A 20,030-nucleotide genomic window follows, 5' to 3' on the forward strand; every position below is an offset into this window, starting at 1 on the left:
CAGAGGGAGGGAGGGAGGGAGGGAGGGAGGGAGGGAGGGAGGAAGGAAGGAAGGAAGGAAGGAAGGAAGGAAGGAAGGAAGGAAGGAAGGAAGGAAGGAAGGAAGGAGAAGGAGGAGAGCGAGGAAAGAAAGGAATAGCTTTATAACTTCCTAAATAACAGAACACTTAGCTGAACTAGTACTCAGCATATACTATTCAACACTAGCTGAACTTCTAAAACTAGTCACCTTTCTGGGCCTGGGTGGTTCTCTGGGAAACCACCCCTTGTCTGGCTTCCATCCAAAGTGTTGATGACAATGGCACTGATCCTACTTCTGGGCTCCACAGTTAAATATAAGACACAGGATCTACAAGAACATTCCATCCCTTTGGTGTCCAAAAGACTAGAGATGGACAGATGACCCAAGTCAGTCATAGGAGACACCTTGCTGGGACTCAAGTGGAGCAGTTTGAGAAGAGAAAGTCCCTTTCCACTGGAAGGAGAGATGCAGGCCTGTCGTGGCCAGAGGCCACTGTGTTGGCAGAAAATCTGCCTGAGAGAGAGACCACGTGGGGAGCAGATCCCGGAGACTGAGAGCAGGACAAATAGAGACAGACCAAACCAGCCAGGTCCCCATCTGTGTCCTTGCTTCATCTTCTCAATCCAGTCAGGCCTCATGCTTCTGATCCTTTCAATTCCATGAAAAGGTTTTTCCCGCTTGTGTTTAATGCATTTATTTATTTATTGAGACAGAGTCTCACTCAGTTGCCCGGGTGAGTGCTGTGGTGTCAGCTTCGCTCACAGCAACCTCCAACTCCTGGGCTCAAGCAATCCTCCTGCCTCAGCCTCCCAGGTAGCTGGGACTACAGGAATGTGCCACCATGCCTGGCTAATTTTTTCTATTTTTAGTTGTTTGGCTAATTTCCTTCTATTTTTAGTAGAGACGTGGTCTTGCTATTTCTCAGGCTGGTCTAGAAGTCCAGAGCTCAAACGATCCTCCCACCTTGGCCTCCCAGAGTGCTAGGATTACAGGCATGAGCCACTGCGCCCGGCCATTTAATGCATTTTGAAATGGATTTTTGTCAACTGCAAAAGAGAAGGGCTGTGACCACACAGTAGATGATATTGCATACCAGTTGGCTCATAGCAGGCATTTAACAAATGTGAATTCCCTCTCTCTTCCCTGGTCAAAGAAAGTGGTAGTAATAGTACCTACCATACAGGTTTGTTGTAAGAATCATACAAGACGATGTCACCCAAGTGCTGGGTATAGTGTGTGGAACTCAAAAAGGACTCACTGAACATTAGCAAGCACTGATATCGCTGTACAGTGAGAGTCTGGGGCAGAGACAGAATTCAGAGACCTTGGGTCTAGTTTCCACTATTTCACAAACCTAATAAATCAGAGTCAATAACCCCAAATGAGCATACTCAGAAAGCAGACCAATAGCTGCAAAGGACCAATCTTCAGTTGTGGTAGAAACTGCTGCCACAGGGAGCTGGCTGGAACCCCTGGGTGCCAGGCCTACCACCTGAGGAAATGATCCAGAAGGTCCTGATCTGCCTCAGTGCTCTACTTATGTCAAGTCAGTTTGCCAATCACCTACTCTTATGGTGCTTTGGAATGCAGAAGAGAAGTGCTTTTTTTCCAGCTTCAAAACTGCATTGCCAGCTGGGCGAGGTGGCTCACGCCTGTAATCCTAGCACTCTGGGAGGCCGAAGCAGGAGGATTGCTCGAGGTCAGGAGTTCGAGACAAGCCTGAGCAAGAGTGAGACCCCGTCTCTACCAAAAATAGAAAGAAATCAATTGGCTAACTAAAATTATATAGAAAAAATGAGCCAGGCATGGTGGTGTGTGCCTGTAGTCCCAGCTACTCGGGAGGTTGAGGCAGGAGGATCACTTGAGCCCAGGAGTTGGAGGTTGCTGTGAGCTAGGCTGACTTCATGGCAATCTAACCGGGTCAACAGAGAGAGACTCTGTCTCAAAAAACAAACAAACAAAAAAACTAGTTGGTAAAATACATCTTGAATTGGAAGATTCTAGAGCTGTCTTTATTACATGACACAGCTGTTTTCTCCAAGAACCTCGCCCTGAACACTCATGCTTTGTTGGCCAGCCTGGTATCTAGGCCTGCTCAGCCACATGGTCCTTCTTGGTCATAGAGGGTAGAAGTCTCCAGCTCAATCAGAAACAGCCCTGAGACTTTTTGCTACAACTGCTTGGTCCAAGGTGTGCTTTCTGTGGGGAATGCGGACCTGGTATCACTCAGCGTGCGGCAGCTGTGGGACCCCCTCCCTGATCCTCTGTGGGGAGAGTCCAAGACAAAAACTACCCAGCACCAAGCAGAACCAACAGATGGGCACACAGACCTTTGTCATTTTACATGCTCTGTTAAACTCGCATTAGGTGGCCTTCAGTTTTCCAAGAGGTTCCAGACACATATGTTTGCAAACCACTTTTTCCTGGAGAAGGGATGACACAGAGGTGGGGCCGATGGCCTTGTGCTCACCCCAAAACACGAGGTACTTCATACTCTAGCTCAGGGGTCCTCAAACTTTGTAAACAGGGGGCCAGTTCACCGTCCCTCAGACCGTTGGAGGGCCGTTGGAGAGTGCCGCCCACATTCCACACGTGCGCACTGTGGGCCCAGGACGAGTTGGTTGCTAAGCAGGACAGGCAGCGGCAGCAAAAACACCCAGCGGGCCAGATAAATGTCCTCGGCGGGCCGCATGTGGCCCTTGGGCCGTAGTTTGAGGACGCCTGCTCTAGCTGGTCTGCAGTACTAACAATCCTAAGGTTACTGTCAGACAACTGGGGAAGTCCAAAATGCCCCCCTTCTTTATTTCCCTGATCCAGCTAATTGAGAACAGACCCAACGACACACAGCCAGGCTGTCAGCAGAGACTCTTGCTCCCACCTTCGAAATATTTCTATAGACAACTGATCCTCCCCAACTGCACTGCGCCCCTGTCTGAGCCACAATGACATCTTTCTTGAGCTAGTTCAGTGGTCTCCCAGCAGTCTCTGCTTTTGCCCCTGGTCCCCTTAGGTCTGTGTGCAACACAGCAGTCAGGTAATCCTGAAGTCAAACCACGATACCCTTCGGTGCCTGTCCCCGCTCATCTTAGGAAGAAGACAATGCATTACCAGAGACCCCATGTCCAGTTGCACGTGACTTGATCCTCCTCTGCCCTATCCCTTCCTGATCTCACACCCTCTTCTACCACTCTCCCCCTGTACCCACGTGCTCAGCCACCAAACAACCTCCTGGCTGTTCCCGGAACACACCAGACATGCTCCTGCCTCAGGGCCTTTGCACGTGCCATTTCCTCTGCTTGGAATTCACCCCAGATGGGGCCCATTTGGATCCCTCCTCCTTCAGGTCTTTGCTCACACAGCACGTCTCAGTTGGGCACTCCCTGATCACTCTCAACACCCGGCCCTGAGCCCCCGCATGCCTCGCCCCTCTCCAGAGTGAGTTTTCCCTATTACACACTTAACCCCAGCTCAGAAAGTACACGCTTTAGACATTCACTTTGTCTGTTGCCCATCTCCTCCACCAAAATATGAGCTCTCTGAGAGTAAGGATGTTTATCTGTCTCGCTCACTTTTGTATCACCAGTGTATACAGTAGGAGCTCAAAATGAATTGAGCAAATGGAGAGAAGAGAGAGAGGGAGAGATGAAAATACAACACCTGTTTCTTACTGGTGAAGCTTAATTTTCAGCAAAAGGCTCTAACAAAATTGTAAGGTCAAGAGGAGGAATTATGTGGCTACAACCAAGGAACGCGGCATCTCAGAGACACTGGAAATAATGTGGAATTCATTAACTCATTTTGCAGGGCCAGAAACTGAAGTTCAAGGTGGACATGGGATTTGAATCCAGCAGAGCTGGGATCTGAAGTTTCTGGATTCTCAAGCAAAAGCCTCTTGGGTAGTACTAAATCCCAGATACTCACCGTGCAGGCCTTGACCTCAAAGGCAGCTTTGGCCTGCAGCGCCTTCCAGGGACAAGAGGGTCTCCCAGGAGGTGGCACTAGACACATTCCAGCTACCCCACCTTCCTGAAGGCAGCGGCTGCGGGCTGCCCCTTGTGGGCCCCCGGCCCCGGCGTGCTCTGTGGGCGCCGCCTGGCTTACTTACCTCCAGTAGACGAGCACAGCGATGAGAAGGACGAGGCACACGAAGGTCAAGGCTGACACCACGATCAGAGGGATGATCCACTCCATCCTGCCCGGGGCGGGGCGGCTAATCATTCCAGAAGTGTTCTTTTCTGCAGCAACGAGAAACCAGCCGAGTTAGAAGACAGAGGGTAGCGGAGCTGGGGAGCCAGAGCCTGGTGCAGAGTTCTGCTTCGGTTCTGCGTGGTTTCTGGAGAACCGGGCCACCTGTTCTAGGTGCCCGATGACAGAGGGACAGTCCCAGCCCACACCTTTTCCCACCCTGTCCCAACCCAGGCAAGGCCCCTTCCGCGGGCTGCATTCTGGAACCGGCAGCAGGACGGATTTGCAGAGGTGGTTCGAGATGCTTTCGAAGAGCAACGTACAGAAGTCACAGACGTCCAGCCTTACTCCAAGAACGCCACCCACACAGAGGGGACCCTGGGTGCTCTGAGGACATGTGCTTAAGTCTCTCAAAGGAGCAGGGGCAGAACAGCCACTGGAGAGCCCCTCCTGTACCCCTTCCTGCACTAACAACACCCCAACTCTGCTTTGGGAAATCGCCTCTCCCTAACAGACAGTCACGGTGAGGGGCTTCCTGCTGTCTTGGCCAGGGCTGGCTGTGGGACTCGAGCTGGGGCAACGGTGCTGTCAGCCTGCACTTTCAACCAGGGACGCACAGACTGGCCGGCACAGCCCAGCAGGCACGCCCACGTGATCCTGTGCGTAGGGTCCCCCGCCCAGATCCCCAGGTTGTCCCCAAATCTGGTTCTCCAGCTTTTCCTTCAATCCCATCCCAACCCCAGATCCCTCCAAAAGCTTCTGACATAAACGACACAGGAAGCCACGCCTCACCCCAGTCGCCCAGCACACGTCTGCCCAGTCCTCTTACCCAGGCAGCTCCTTCCTATCACTCTCCAGGCCCCTGAGTCCTTCAGATGTCCCCAGGAACCCCAGCAGGAGATCCTACAGTCCCTTGGTCTGTGGGGTAGATGCCCGGCAAGTGCCAGGTGGCCCAGAGGAAGCTCAGGTCCAGTGCCGGGGTTGGGAAGGGCACAAGCACAGGGGCAATGACAGGAGGCAGGCAGCGGCACAGCAAGGGTTAACTGGGACTGCAAGGAGAAGCCCCTAGAAAAATCCAAAGCAGGCTCTGACTTGTGCTCAAGCAAAGATTCCTCCTGCTCTGCAAAAAAAAAAAAAAAAAAAACAAAAAAAAAAACGAGGCCAGCGTCCAGGCAGCCCAGCTAAACGCAGAGTTAATCAGGCCAGGTTTTCCAGGTGCGGGGAGGTGGGCTAAGGAGGGAAGAAATAATTGGCTTTGGAGCAGAGTTTTAAAGAGGCAACACGCCCAAGTCATAAAAAGTGTGTCACTGCGCGTTTCTCTGGGTTTCCTCTGATGTGCTATTTTATTTATTTTATTTTTACATTTTTTGAGACAGAGTCTCACTCTGTTTCCCGGGCTAGAGTGAGTGCCGTGGTGTCAGCCTCACTCACAGCAACCTCAAATTCTTGGGCTCAAGAGATCCTCTTGCCTCAGCCTCCCGAGCAGCTGGGACTACAGGCATGCGCCAACATGCCCGGCTAATTTTTTCTATATATTTGTAGTTGTCCAATTAATTTCTTTCTATTTTTTTTTAGTAGAGATGGAGGTTTCGCTCTCGCTCAGGCTGGTCTGGAACTCCTGACCTTGAGTGATCCCCCTGCTGCGGCCTCCCAGAGTGCTAGGATGACAGGCGTGAGCCACTGCGCCTGACCCGCCAATGTGCTTCATAGCGAACACTTTCTTTGCTTTTGGGACAGGCCGGTGAAACAGGCGGGGCTCGATTCGTCCCCAACTCCCCCAGAGGACACAGTCCTGCAGGTGGAGCACAGTCTGCAGGAAAGCCACCACTGAGTGCTGCACCATTTACAAAGCGCCCACCCACTGGCCGTGCCAGCCCGTCTCTCAACCCCTTGCTCCAGGTTCCCATTTGATTGCTATTTGCCAAGTCCCTGCTGAGCACCAGGCGTGGGGCCGCGGGGATGCAGGATGTCACACTGGAGCAGCCCTGTGCCCACGGGGTAAGAATCATTCCAGGGGGCCAAGGCGGCATGTGAATAGGTAATTAGAGAACAATGAGTGGGTGCACGGGCAGGCCCAGGGCGCTGTAGGGAGTCGCTGTCCACGCCCAGGTCTCCACAGGATGCCCAGAGGAAGTGGTATTTAGGGGTTTGGGGCAGGCTCTGCAGGATGAAGGAGAGCTGGCCAGGCTAAGACCAGGGAAGAAGTGTGTTCCGGAAAGAGAGTGTTATCAGTGGGAATACAAGAACTCGAGGGAGGGGGGCCAAGATGGGGAAGTAGGAGGCTGATTCAGCTCTTAGGCTGAATTAAGGGACCAAGTCTGGCCAGGTGAGGTGGCTCTTGACTGTAATCCTAGCGCTCTGGGAGGCCAAAGTGGGAGGATCACTCAAGGTCAGGAGTTCGAGACCAGCCTGACCAAGAGCGAGACCCCGTCTCTACTAAAAATAAATAGAAAGAAATTAGCTGGACAACTAAAAATATACAGAAAAAATTAGTCAGGTGTGGTGGCGCATGCCTGTAGTCCCAGCTACTCGGGAGGCTGAAACAGAAGGATAGCTCGAGCCCAGGAGATTGAGGTTGCCGTGAGCGAGGCTGACGCCACGGCACTCTAGCCCGGGAGACAGAGTGAGACTCTGTCTCAAAAAAAAAAGACAAGACTGAGTCTTAGCGCTAAGGGCAGCAGAAGCCGCTGCAGGGTCTTGAGCCGAGACAGACAAGGATCAGACACGAGTTCTCTCCATCGACACGATGCTTTTATCGCAAGGCGCTGGTGGCTGGCCAGAGGAAACCGAGCTGCAAATGAGAATAACTCTGTGGGGTCCCAGCACAGGGGGCAGATCAGCCAGGTAATTATCTGACCAGTAGTGGGGGTATCTCAAAGGCCTGGAGGTCCTGTTAATGGAAAAAAATGTCAAGAGGGCTGATCTTCCAAGCTACAGGTCCAATTAACTTGGTCTCCACCTTGGGGAGCCCTTGGGTACTGTGGGTGTTTCAATGTCTTATTTCTCTACCTGCTCTTTACAGAAAAGGATTCTTGGCTATGCTGCTACCCAGAATGCAAACTCCATGTCCTATTTGACCTAAACCACTGAAAAGGACTCTTGGCCAACAGTAGTCCCTTCACACTTCTATTCCTAAACAGTCAGTGGAAACATCAGCTCCATGGTATTTCTGCCAGCCTAAAACCAGTCAACAGGGACCATTCCAGAATTTTTGGGCCTTAGGAGGGGCTTAAGACTGAATATCTGGCCAGGCACGATGGCTCACGCCTGTTAGTAGGATTAGTAATTAGTAGGATTAGTAATCCTACTAATCTGGAAGGCTGAGGGGGGCGGATCTTTTGAGCTTAGGAGTTCGAGACCAGCCTGAGCAAGAGAGAGACCCCGTCTCTGCTAAAAATAGAAAAATTAGCCGGGCATGGTGGCGCATGCCTGTAGTCCTAACTACTCAGGAGACTGAGGCAGGAAGATCACTTGAGTCCAGGAGTGTGAAGTAGCAGTGAGCCATGATAACGCCACGGCACTTCAGCCTGGGCAATAGAGTAAGACTCTGTCTAAAAAAAAAAAAAAGGCTCAAATCCTGCTCCTGCTCCGCTACTTTGCACATGAGCTTTAATCAATAACTTAAACCAGTTTGGGGCTGGACTTCTTAATTCTTAATCTATAAAATGGGATCCAAAGAACCAACTTTATAGAACTGTTGGGAAAATCCAACGAGAAGATGCACGCAGAATGCTTGGAAGCGTCTCTGGCATCGAGCATACGCTAAATAAGCGTATCATCACCATTGTCATCATCATCATCTTGCGTTGCTCTTACTGCAAACAGCACGCTCGATTATCATAGGTCCCCGAAGGCAGGGCTGATTTCCATCTGCATATGGAAGAACAGTAATAAAGCTCTGCCTCCTACAGGCTTTGCAACTCTGGGCAAGCGACCTAACTTCTCTGATCCTCAATGTCCTGCTGTGTGAATGGAAACAGCATTTCCTACCGCACGGTGGCGCTGTGAGGATTATAGGAATTCGTGTGTCTAAAACACTCAGAAGGTTGGGGGGCACCCACATGGACCTGGTTCACGTCTGCTACTATGATCAGTGACACGCCATGCCTGGCATCAGCGTCTCCACTGCCACCACCACTCTCTTCTTTGTCAACGTCCTCACACAGCACCAGGCTGATCGTGAGCGCTCACTGGGTGGCGGCCGAATCTGGCTGCTCTTTGTGACACCTGAGTGCATAAGTGGCAGTCACACGGAGCTCGGGACAGGCTGGGCATCAGAGAAGGGGCTGCATGCGGTGCCACTGCTGGCGAAGAGCTAGGACCTCAGAGTTGGCCGAGGCCAGACGTGTAGGGGACTGACACATATTTTCCTAGTTTAAGAATTAAAGTTAGTGAGTAATGTACGTGTTCTGTCCAGAGTGTTTGAAAGTAATGTGTTCAGGACAGGGTCCTTGTGATAAACAAAGGTGCTGCCTAGAGGCATAACAAAGGACCTGAGCTGCAAGTAGCAAGAGTGGCCCCACCCCATGGCATTAGGGGTCTGGAGGCTACTCAATAAACACCCCATAAGATGGCTAGTTAGTCAATGACGGGTAAGACCCCTCAAGGGAGGGGCGACCTAAGCCAGGCACAGCCGCTGGAGTTAATAGAAGCTGGGGATGAGAAACGCCCCCTGTGGCTCACCTTGCCCATCCTTGCTAATTTCAGTCCGTGATCTATGCCTACCACCTAGAGCAACCACCTTGAATTTCTGAGTCAGGGGATATCTGCTTCCCTAAGGCTACCCATTCCGGAATTTATGGCTATCGCTGCCACGCCTGGGTGGTTACGTACAAGGAACTAACTTTAATTTTTTAGAGTATAAAAATAAAACTGACCCAGTATATTACTCGAGTCAACCGTTTGTATGTGTGTCTGTGTTTTTCCTTGTGTTCTAAGTTTGTGTTTTGTGTTCTGTGTTCATCCTCCGTCCTGTAAACGGGCCACAACAAGACGAGCTGTCCTTCACAAGAAACACTCATCTGCTGCCTGGCTAATTCAGTGGCCCTAAGAAAATGACAACCTGCTAGGAGCATACAGCATGCTGCGCTGGCAGAAGGGACATCCTCCTCCTCCTTTTCTTGTGCCCTCCGTCCCCCAACAACCTTCCCTACGCCCAGGGCTCCAGAGACCAGAACACGCGATAGCACCCGAGGCCATGTGACAGATTCTGACTCATCTTTCCAGCTGTGTGGCTTTGAGTAAGTGACTGCCCATCTCTGAGCCTCCGGTCCATCCCTCCTCTATCAAAGGGGAACAGAGGATAACACTCACTAGGGGAGTCAAGAGGATTAAACGAGATAATCTATGTGAAGCAGATGGTATTAGCTACGACTACAGAATTTAGGGGCCAGATGCACAATGAAATCATGGGGCCTCAGCGGGAGGATTGCTCAAGGTCAGGAGTTCGAAACCATCTTGAGCAAGAGCGAGACCCTGTCTCTACTATAAATAGAAAGAAATTAATTGGCCAACTAATATATATAGAAAAAATTAGCCGGGCATGGTGGCGCGTGCCTGTGGTCCCAGCTACTCGGGAGGCTGAGGCAGGAGGATCGCTTGAACCCAGGAGTTGGAGGTTGCTGTGAGCGAGGCTCACGCCATGGCACTCTAGCCCAGGCAATACAGTGAGACTCTGTCTCTAAAAAAAAAAAAAGAATCTTGAGCTCAAAAGCAAAAATAATGGTTTGATACATTTCTGCCCATGATCCTGACTGTCCACTAGCCTGGATCAGGGAAGAGGCTGTCTCTGTACAAAGCAGTTTTCTCCAACTCAATTTGTTTTGGAAGAAGTTTTATTTCTCGACTGATTAGAAACTAACCATGCTGTTGCTCTGCCCATCTAACACGGTCCATTCTCCTCAATAACTCTGGGCTTTTTTCATCGTCTTTCTAGAACTGGGTCTTTCTGATCTGTGTGCAGAGGATGAGAATGAGAAAGGGGCTATCAAGTGACTGCCACATCCCCCCAGGGATGTGACGTGCAGATGAATGGCCGCTGGGTCAGAAGATCTGAGGACAGCCAGGGCCCAGGCTCAGAGAATGAGCCTGCTTCACAAACGAAACCTGGGGCAAATGCTAACTAACCCTCTCTGAGCATGCGCAGGAGGGAGGTAAGGTTTCACGACTTCCCCACGGTCTCTTCTGCCCTCCGTCTTTATTTCAGCACCCAGCAGAATCTGAGTAAAGTGCCTCCATTCTGCTTTTAAAAAAAAAAAAGAAAAAAAAAAAAGAAAAGAAAAACAGTTTTCAGTGGCATATGTCATCACTGAATTAATGCTGTTTGCCTTTTACTGGCTTGGCTCTCATCCCAGTAGAAGCAAATAGAAACGGAGTACAATGTACTAGAAATGCGACAGGCAGCGACGCACCAGAGGGACCCATCTGAAACGCCTCCGACCCCCCAGGAAGGGCTGGACGTCTGCTTCAGGACAAGAACCCCTCTGGTGTCAAGGTTAAAGCTAGCTTGGATCTGAGAAGCCACTATCAGGAATAGAGAAAAGCAAGATTCTTTCGTTTGCAAGAAGGATAAAGAGAAGGGCAATCTGCACATTCAGAAACGTATGGCTGGTTTCCATCGTGAGCAACTTCACCAAATTTGTCCTACGTGACACCACTCATTAAAAACTGCCTACATCTGTGAATTAAGGTGGCTGCCTTATTTTTTTAAATTGTGGTAAAAAAGAAAAACAAACACCTCACATAACACAAAATTGACCATCTTGACCATTTCTAAATGTACAGCTCAGTGATTTTAAGTATATTCACACCGTTGTACAACCAACCTCCAGAACTTTTTCATCTTGCAAAATTAAAACTCTATAGCCTGGCTGGGTGCGGTGGCTCACACCTATAATCCTGGCACTTTGGGAAGCTGAGGTGGGAGGATCACTTGAGCTCAGGAGTTCAGGACCAGCTCTGAGCAAGAGTGAGACCCCATCTCTACTAAAAATTAAATGGGCATAGTGGTACGCACCTGTAGTCCCAGCTACTCAGGAGACTGGGGCAGGAAGAGAGTTTGAGCCCCGAAGTTTAAGGTTGCAGTGAGCTATAATGATGCTATTGCACTCTAGCCAGGGTGACAGAGCAAGACTCTGTCTCAAAAAATAAAAAAATAAAAAAGTTCTGTAGCCATTAAACTTTCCATTCCTCCCTTCCACCAGCCTGTGGCAGCCACCATTCTACCTTCTGTTTCTACGACTACACTAAGCACCTTGTATAAATGGAGTCATATAGTATTTGTATTTTTGTGATTGGTTCATCTCACTTAGCTTAATGTCCTCAAAAGGTTCATCCATATTGTAGCATGTAATGGGATTTCCTTCCTTTTCAAGGCTGAACAGTATTCCACTATAGGTACTATATATCACTTATCCACTGTTAAAAGCTTGGGTTGCTCTCAGCTCTGGGCTGTTGTAAATAATGCTGCTGTCACCATAGGGGACCAAGTATCTCTTTGAGATCCTACTTTCAATCCTTTTGGGCAGGAGTCCTCAGACTTTTTAAACAGGGGGCCAATTCACTGTCCCTCAGACCGTTAGAGTGCGCACTGTGGGCCTGGGATGAGTCGGCTGCTAAGCTGGACAGGCAGCGGCGGCAAAAACACCAGGAGGGCCGGATGAATGTGCTAGGCAGCCCGTATGTGGCCCGCGGGCCATAGTTTGAGGACGCCTGCTTTTGGGTATCCAGTTGGCCCTTGAGCAATACAGGAGTTGGTGCAGCAAACCTGGCACCATCAAAAATCCGTGTATGACTTTTGACTCCCCCAAACTTTGCTACCAGTAGCCTACTGTTGACTAGAAGACTTACCAATAACAGTCAATTAACACATATTTTGTATGTTATGTTATTATAGACTGTATTCTTACAGCAAAGTAAGCTAGAGAAAAGAAGGTGCTATTAAGAAAATCACAAGGAAGGGAAACATTGACTATGCATTAAGTGGAAGCAGATCACCGTGAAGGCCTCCATCCTCGCCGTCTTCACGTTGAGGAGGCTGAAGAGGAAGAAGAGGAGGGGCTGGTCTTGCTGTCTCAGGGGTAGAAGAAAATCCATGTGGAAGTAGACCTGCACACCTCAAGTATGTGTTGTTCGGGGGTCAACTGTATACCCAGAAGTGGAACTGCTAAATCTTGTGGTGATTCCATTTTCAGCTTTTCGAGAAATTTTCCACAGTGCTTATCCACAGCAGCGACACCATTTTATACTCCCACTGGCAGTGCCCAAAGGGTTCCCATCTTGCCACATTTTTACCAACACTTATTTCCTATTTTGTTTTTTTTTTAATAGTAGCAATCCTAACGGGTGTGAAGTGATATGGTAGCTGCTCTTTTAGGGCCACAAAACTGGCCTTGGTTTTTCTGGAACCCTTATGTTACCTAAACGACTGCTGCAGAGGAATGACTGCTGGTTAGTTACAGACACATGCATTCCCCTGCAGCGGATGCTGGTACTGTGTTCACACGTATGGGCTGAATTAGAGCGTCATTCGCTTCTATGCAAATCACTGCCTAGACTTCCCATGGGTAAGTGCTCCTTTGCCATCTCACACAGAGCGTAACTCTCCAGACTCAAACCATCCAGCGATAGTCTGCCACCTCTATTTCAATTAGGTGGTGGGAAATCGAGGGCATTTGATAAATCCCAATTTAGTTCCAGGCCCCATAAATCCAGCAAGTCCTAACCCACCAGAGACACTCGGTTGCGACATTACGTGGCTCCGAAGTCAGTCCCGGACAGAAGCTGTATACTGATCTTATATCTAAGCTGCCACCTCGGACAAACTGAATTCTTGCCTCCAACCTGTCTGGAAATCTACTTGTTCTCAGTGGGTTCTGGTTTTCCACGCCAAGAGATTCACAATCTTAGTTCAAAGATTAGTAGGTGGAGAACAGAAACTTCCATGAACCTAGATACTTCCTGGGAGGAAACTAAACCATATTGGTAGCCAAATAATCCCTTCAAGCTAATCCTGACTTAGTTCCTACAGACACGCTAGGAAAAGGGACAGCCTGGAGCAGGGACAAGCAGAATTATAAAGGAACATCTCCTGAAAAAGGAACGCGACCAACAGAACTAGGCTTAGCTGAAAAACTACTTCTGACAGTCCATACAAGTGCCGGATGTAATTTATTTTAAATAACATAGCTACAGTCTTCCCAGTGGGTATCACATTCGTGACTTCTGCGCTATCTTCACAAACCTATACTATTACTTCTTTTTGTCTTTAAATTAACTACTCTTTTTTTTTTTTCACTCAAGTAAACTTCTTCAAAAAGTAAACCTTATATTAATACTCTAAAAATCAGGGTTTCTCAAACTTGGCACTACTGGCATTTCAGACCAGATGATTCCTTATCTGGGGGGCCATCCTGTGCATTATGAGATGGTTAGTGGCCCACTAGGTGACAGGAGCATCTCCCACCCTAGTTGTGACAGCCAAAAATGTCTCCAGATTCTGCCCAGCGTTCCTGAGGAGAAGGACACAATTGTCTCCGGTTGAGAACCTCTGCCATAAAGGAAAAATTGGTCTGTTTTTATAAGCACACATTAAAATAGTCCCTTAATAATTAATATTTCATCTGAAATCACCTTGTGTTGCTCATTCTGGAATCTAGCGCCAAGGCCAAGAGGAAGGGAGCGCCACTGGGTTTGGGCTCTGTGTTGCCATGTGCTGTGTGGCCTTGGCCCCATCCCTTGACCCTGTGAGTCTCAGTTTCCTCGCTGGCTTGATGGCAACAATGACAGCACGGTCCCCATGGGAGAGCTGTAGGGTGAGTGACATGCAGAGGTGGCCTCGAGCAGCACAGGCAGAGCTATCAGCACAGAGCAAAAGGTAACTTGGTGACACTGTTATTTCTATAATCTACGGTTTTCAAGTGGGGTTCCTTAGAGCTTGAGGGTTCCAAAGACACACCTAAGGGTTTGCCCAAAGGGGTGGGGTGCTTGGAGCTTAGCACCCCCACTCTGGCTCAAAGCAGAACAGCAGCCCAAAGTCTCTGTCCAACTCTGTCCATTCTTAGCTCATGGGCCACGAAAAGCAGACGGCCGTGGGCAGCATGTGGCTTATAGGCTAGAGTTTGCCGACCCCCTGAACTGGACACTCCCCTTAGCACCTGGCTCAGAGCTGAGCCAGAAGAGACCATCAATAAACCCTCAGGGATGAATATGGATACACTGGGACTCTGAGCAAGATTTAATCTGGGGGAAAAAAAACAAAAGAGTTCCCCTGACTTAAGGAAACAAAAATGGAAACCCTCAGCACTAAGTGATGCGTTTGTAGACTGTGCCCACTCTGAAATGTTTTTGCTGGAGTGCGCTGGCCTGCACCCACCTAGAACATTCCATGGATGCATCAAACGGCTTCTGGGTCTGCCTCCACATTTAGGATGTGGCTCCCGAGGGAGGGACCATATGCTGAATTTCCACGTAGCACGTGCCCAGCTGAGGGCTTTGCACTAAAAAGATGATATGAAAAGGCCTGGTGACAGGCAGCGACTGTCCATGGGCCTTCAGTCCCCAAGAGGCTTCAAATGCAGTTGCCACTACAGCAATCCACACTGCTGTGGAGGTCGGGCACCCATGGCTCCTACCTGGCCCAGGGATGTGTTTAGTTTGGTACTTTTTTTTTTTTTTTTTTAAAGGGAGAAATTGTTTTTAAAATTTGAACTCAAAAATAGGGGGCTTCTGATCCTGGACTTCTGATCACTGGGTATTCTTGCTGGCAGTCATCGCTGGATTCCCCTCCTCCCTGCGAGATAATACCAAAGCTGCTACTCATAGTACTTAAAGAAAGATGTTATCAAACATCGAAGACATGTAAACAAGCTTTTTGGGGATGCCTGTAAAAATATAACATAGCTTGTAACTTTAAACATCACTCTTTTCGGACACTATTGATAAAAATAATTGTTGTTACTTATTGTAAGGAAAAAATAAATGTAGGCGCAGTGGCTCACACCTGTAATCCTAGCACTCTGGGAGGCCGAGGTGGGAAGATCACTAAGGTCAGGAGTTCGAGACCAGCCTAAGCAAGAGTGAGTGAGACTCCATCTCTACTAAAAATAGGAAGAAATTAGCTGGACAACTTAAAATATATAGAAAAAAATAGCTGGATATGGTGGTACATGCCTGTAGTCCCAGCTATTCGGGAGGCTGAGGCAGGAGGATTGCTTGAGCCCAGGAGTTTGAGATTGCTGTGAGCTAGGCTAACGCCATAGCACTCTAGCCCGGGCAACACAGTGAGACTCTGTCTCAAAAAAAAAAAAAATTGTTGTTACTTATTGTAAGGAAAAAATAAACGTAGTACAGATTGAAACAAAGGTACACACAAAATCTTTAAAAAATAAACCACCACTAACATTAAAATGATGATGTTTTCATTAAAAAGAAATTGGACAGATCGTGGACCAAATCAGGCCACTGCCTGTTTTTGTAAACAAAGTTTTATGGGAACACCATCACGTCCACTTGTTTTACGTGTTGTCTACGGCTGCTTTCGTTCCACAAGGCAGAGCTGAGTAGCTGCGACAGAGACCCACGGCCTGCAACGCTGAAAATACTCTCTGGCCCTTTGCTGAAAGTTTGCTCATCCCTGGCTTAAGTGATCACCACCGCTGCTTTCAAACTTGCACTGCCTGAAATTCTGCAGGAAGAGCTTTCCTGGCTTTTGGAAGAGACAGACTTTCTTGTTGAGCTGAAGGTGTGAGGAAGCAGCCCTGACCTGCCAGTGCTGGGGATGGGCTGGCAGTCCTAGAGGTCACTTTCGACGGCAGCTAATGGGGACCAGTGTCAGCACGATCTCTAATGTCCATGGACAATGGCCAAAGAAAGACCTACTGGGCCCTCCCCACAGTTGCCACTGTTATTTGTGTTGGCATCTTCTTAGTCAACAGCAGCAAGGGATACTCGGTTTGTCTATACCACCTTTTACACTGAGGACTACCATTAACCCACTTAAGAGACAAGGATACTGGACAAAGATGTGCCTGAGGACCCTGAGTGAACATGGGGCAGAGCCTTCTGGGTTGATCCGACCCCAAAAGCCACTCTGCCAAGACCGTAGCTGCCCTCAGATCCCCGAAGGATTGACGCTGAAGATCCACACGTCCCAGAGTGGGAGCTGGGAGTCCTCAAGGTTCACCATCTACTTCTCCATCACTTTCCTTGCAATCTTCCACTCACGTGGAGCAGAGCCGGTCCCTGCCTCTTTCCCGTCTCTCCAACTGAAACACTCCCATCCTAAGCTCGTGGCGGCCGTATTTTCCAGGACCGGGGTCAAGGAGACGTTTAAGAGGCGCAGGCTGGGAATATCACTTTGCTAGAGCTTAACCCTAACCCTCAGGCCAGAGGCTGGATCACTCAAGCTCATAAGCCAATTCCAAGTCCACCACTTGTCCCCAGAGAAAACACTCTGGTCTAAGCTGTCATCACCGTTGCCTCCTCACTGGGCTTCCTGTGCCCACTCTTGCCCTACCTGTCTCATCTCTATGCAGGGGCCCGAGTGATCTTTTGAAATAGCTCACCAGATGAGTGACTGCAGAGATCTACCACTGATTTTCCATGTCCAGTAGAACCGAATCCTCAGCACGGCCCCTGAGCTCTGAACTTCCCCTCCCTTTCTATGGTGGAACTATACTGGCCTTCTGGAAGCTTCTTAACCGATCCAAATTCATCCCCACTTTAGGGTCTCTGGACCTGCTAGGGTCTCTGGACCGCAGCCTGGAATGGCCAGCTCCTTCTCGCCACTTGGGTCATCCTTGACCACTCAGCACGACACCATCCTCCTCCCCAACTCTGCCAATTAAGGCTGTTTAATGGCATGCATTTGTTTTCTAGAATATTCTCACCAAGCTTCCCCACTAGAATGTAAACCCCGGGAGAACTAAAGTCTGTCTTGATCTATGTTCTATCCCCAATGCCTAGTCCTGGGCCTGTTATACAGTGGGCATTCCATAAATATTTCCTTAGTATCTTCACAATGCAAGAAATTCAACGTTGTCACAGCAATTCCCGGAGGAAATGTCACCGTTCGTACAGAAATAGCTTCCCACGTGGCCCCATACTGCCGTCACTAGATTCCACAAAAGGCTATTCTGCACCTTTCCCCCAAACAAACCACAGCAAAACTGAGCAACGCCCACCAGAGACCCCCACTTCAAAAAATTAGTTCATACCAGCTCTAAGAGCAAAGTAAATTCAAAACATGAAAATTTATTCTAAGTTGTATCTTAACATACGAGATCTCAGCTTTAGATGAATTTTAATGTTTACAAGCGCAAAAGCAAATAAATATTTACCAGTTGCTTTTTTTTTTTTTTGCACTCTTATAACTCCACAACAGCTTAGACGCAAAAAAAATTGTTGCTAAACATCTTGTAGTCTGGCAAAAGGAAGAATTTCTTATTAAGAAAACTCCTCACAACAATAACAACGCCTCGCGCTTATGGCTCCCTTGCAGATACCGTCAGGGTGGCTCATCAAGATTTGAGAATATGACAGAGCAACAAAATTGCTGCCGGTACGGGGGTGACTAGGACCGCAAGCCCTGGCCTCACTGTCTGTGAACTGGCTCGTGAGCACAGCCACAGAGAGGCGCCCATCGCTCTTGGGCAGTGACCATGGGACCAAGGGCCAGTTCTCCCCAGACTGAAGCTTTTCATTCTTTAGGATTCAATGTAAATGTCATTTCCCCAGAGTGGCCTTTCTTAGTTAAGGTAGGTCCCTGGCCTCTCCATATATAATTCTCTTGGACAGCATCCTGTCTATTTATTTCTTCTATTACCATTTCACAATCAGAAACTTCCATCAGCTAGCTGGCCTGCTGGCCAATCACTTATCCAGCGTGCCTGCCTCCTGCCTTCCTGCTACCTAACTCCCAGGCACATGCTCCATGCCAGCCACCACCTCTGGGCCGTGACATGCAATAGGCAGGGACTGTGCTCCCTGGGGACACCACCTCACCCAGTGCCTGGCACGATACTGGCCATCCATAAATAGACGAGTTGAATAAAATGACTGAGGAGTGGATTCTTAATGAATAAACTTCTTAAGATCGATGCCTTTTTTATTCATGCACATCATTGCCTGGTTGAAGTCCCTGGAGTTATTTCGAGGCAAGGAAACAAATATCAAGGAAAGACTTATTCCAGCAAAGACGACAGGTTCTTTTTCTTAGAATAAAATAGGAACACACACACACACACACACACACACACACACACACACACACACACACACACACAGAGACAGTTGTGTGCACCCTTTTGATATCAGGGACATATAGGATTCCAAGAATATTAAGCACTTTCTGAATCTGACCTGCGGCTCCTAATTTGCAGAAAAGGGTCCGGGTGTTCGCGGCAGCGCGGAACAGCAGTGACTGGCGCCACTCACCTGGATTGACAGTGATGAATCTGCTGTCCTCGGAAAAGCGGTCGCCTCGGGACGCAGGCTTCTTGGATGGCGCTTCGGGCCTCCTGGGATCTCCCGCTGTGAACTGCTCCTCCGTGGCTGTGGCGGGCACTTGGGTGGAGGTGACCGAACCGGGGCCCAGGCCTGGGCCGGCGTCCCTGCGCCCCCCTGGCCAGTCGGTGGGGACGGCGGGTGTGTGGGCTGGCCCGCGCCCGGGTATAGTCTGGTGCCCCCCGTCCTGGGCGGTCCTGCTGGGGGAGGCGGCCGTGGGGCTGGGCTCCGCCTGGGTCCGCTCCTCGGTGGCCTGGGTCACCGCGCCCTTCTCCTTCTTCTCGGAGTCCTTGTCGCTGTCCTCCTCGTGCTCGCGCTCGCCGTCCTCGCTCTCGCCCTTCTCGTCCTTGCCGCCGCCGTCCTCCGCGCCCTCGCCGTCCTTGGTGGGCGCCGAGTCATTGTCTGGCCCTGGGGAGGCCGCGGCCTCCGTGGTGGCCAGCACCGGCCTGCCCGCCTGCTTGCTGGCCGCCGCGGCCGTGGGCAGGCGCGTGGGCCACACGGTGCTGGGGAAGGAGGAGATGCCGCCGCCGCCAAAGCCCAGGCCGGCCAGGAGCGTGCTGGTGACCACTGAGGCCACTGTCGCCTGGCTGCCGCTGGAGGAGGGGCCCATCCCAGTGGCCATGGAAACGAACGAGAAGGGGATGCCAGAGGACGTCCAGGTAGAAGACCCTGAACTGATGGGAGCCATGTCGGCGGAGGAGGCAGGTGACACTGTGGGCTGACAAGGGTCATCCGGGTGTTTGGAGAAGCGGCGGGAGAGGAAAAAGCAGAGACATGTCAGTGATGAGCACCGGGAACAGGGCCCTGGCTGTGACCCTCTGAGGGTTTCACTCTTATCCTACAGAGATTCCCACAGCATGGTGTCAAAGGTGACACTGGGTGGTCCATGGGTATCCGACTTTTATTTTAATGGGTTTATAATTACTTTGAGCCCAGGAAAAAAAATGAACAGTGTATCAAACTCAACTTTTCACCAATATTACTCAAGGTGAGATAGAGTGGCAAAAACGTAAGTTAGTTGGCTTAATGACAAACAAAGTCACATGGGCATCTGTTCTCGGGGTGACAGAGGCAGGATCCCCTGGATGCCAGGTGTATCCCTGACGCTCCAGGAGAATGCACAGCTGTCGGGGCGGGGAAGAACTGGGAGGCTCTGGTCCAGCTCCACCGTCTCACAGTGAGACAGTGGGTGGCCCGGGGACAGTGGCCTGCCCACATCTGTGGTGGCAGCCCAGACGAGGGAGCCCCACTCTGCACCCCAAGCTCTGGGTGCTGCTTTGCATCTCCACACTGGGTGCCATGGAGTCACGGTCCCTCCCAGA

General features: G+C 49.9%; 1 protein-coding gene across 2 annotated transcripts in view; it reads right to left on the reverse strand.

Annotated features, from left to right (window-relative positions):
* The window catches only part of PTPRG (protein tyrosine phosphatase receptor type G), a 699,041-nt gene that overhangs the window by 84,491 nt on the left and 594,520 nt on the right, over positions 1 to 20,030 (reverse strand). For both annotated transcript variants that reach the window (XM_012748370.3, XM_012748369.2), the window contains exons 12-13: positions 18,640 to 19,426; positions 4,127 to 4,256 (exon numbers count right to left, since the gene is read on the reverse strand). In XM_012748370.3, coding sequence (XP_012603824.1) covers positions 4,127 to 4,256; positions 18,640 to 19,426 — 917 coding nt within the window. The remainder of the gene's footprint in view (positions 1 to 4,126; positions 4,257 to 18,639; positions 19,427 to 20,030) is intronic.

This window comes from Microcebus murinus, chromosome 30 (assembly GCF_040939455.1).
Source record: "Microcebus murinus isolate Inina chromosome 30, M.murinus_Inina_mat1.0, whole genome shotgun sequence".
Taxonomy (NCBI): domain Eukaryota; kingdom Metazoa; phylum Chordata; class Mammalia; order Primates; family Cheirogaleidae; genus Microcebus; species Microcebus murinus.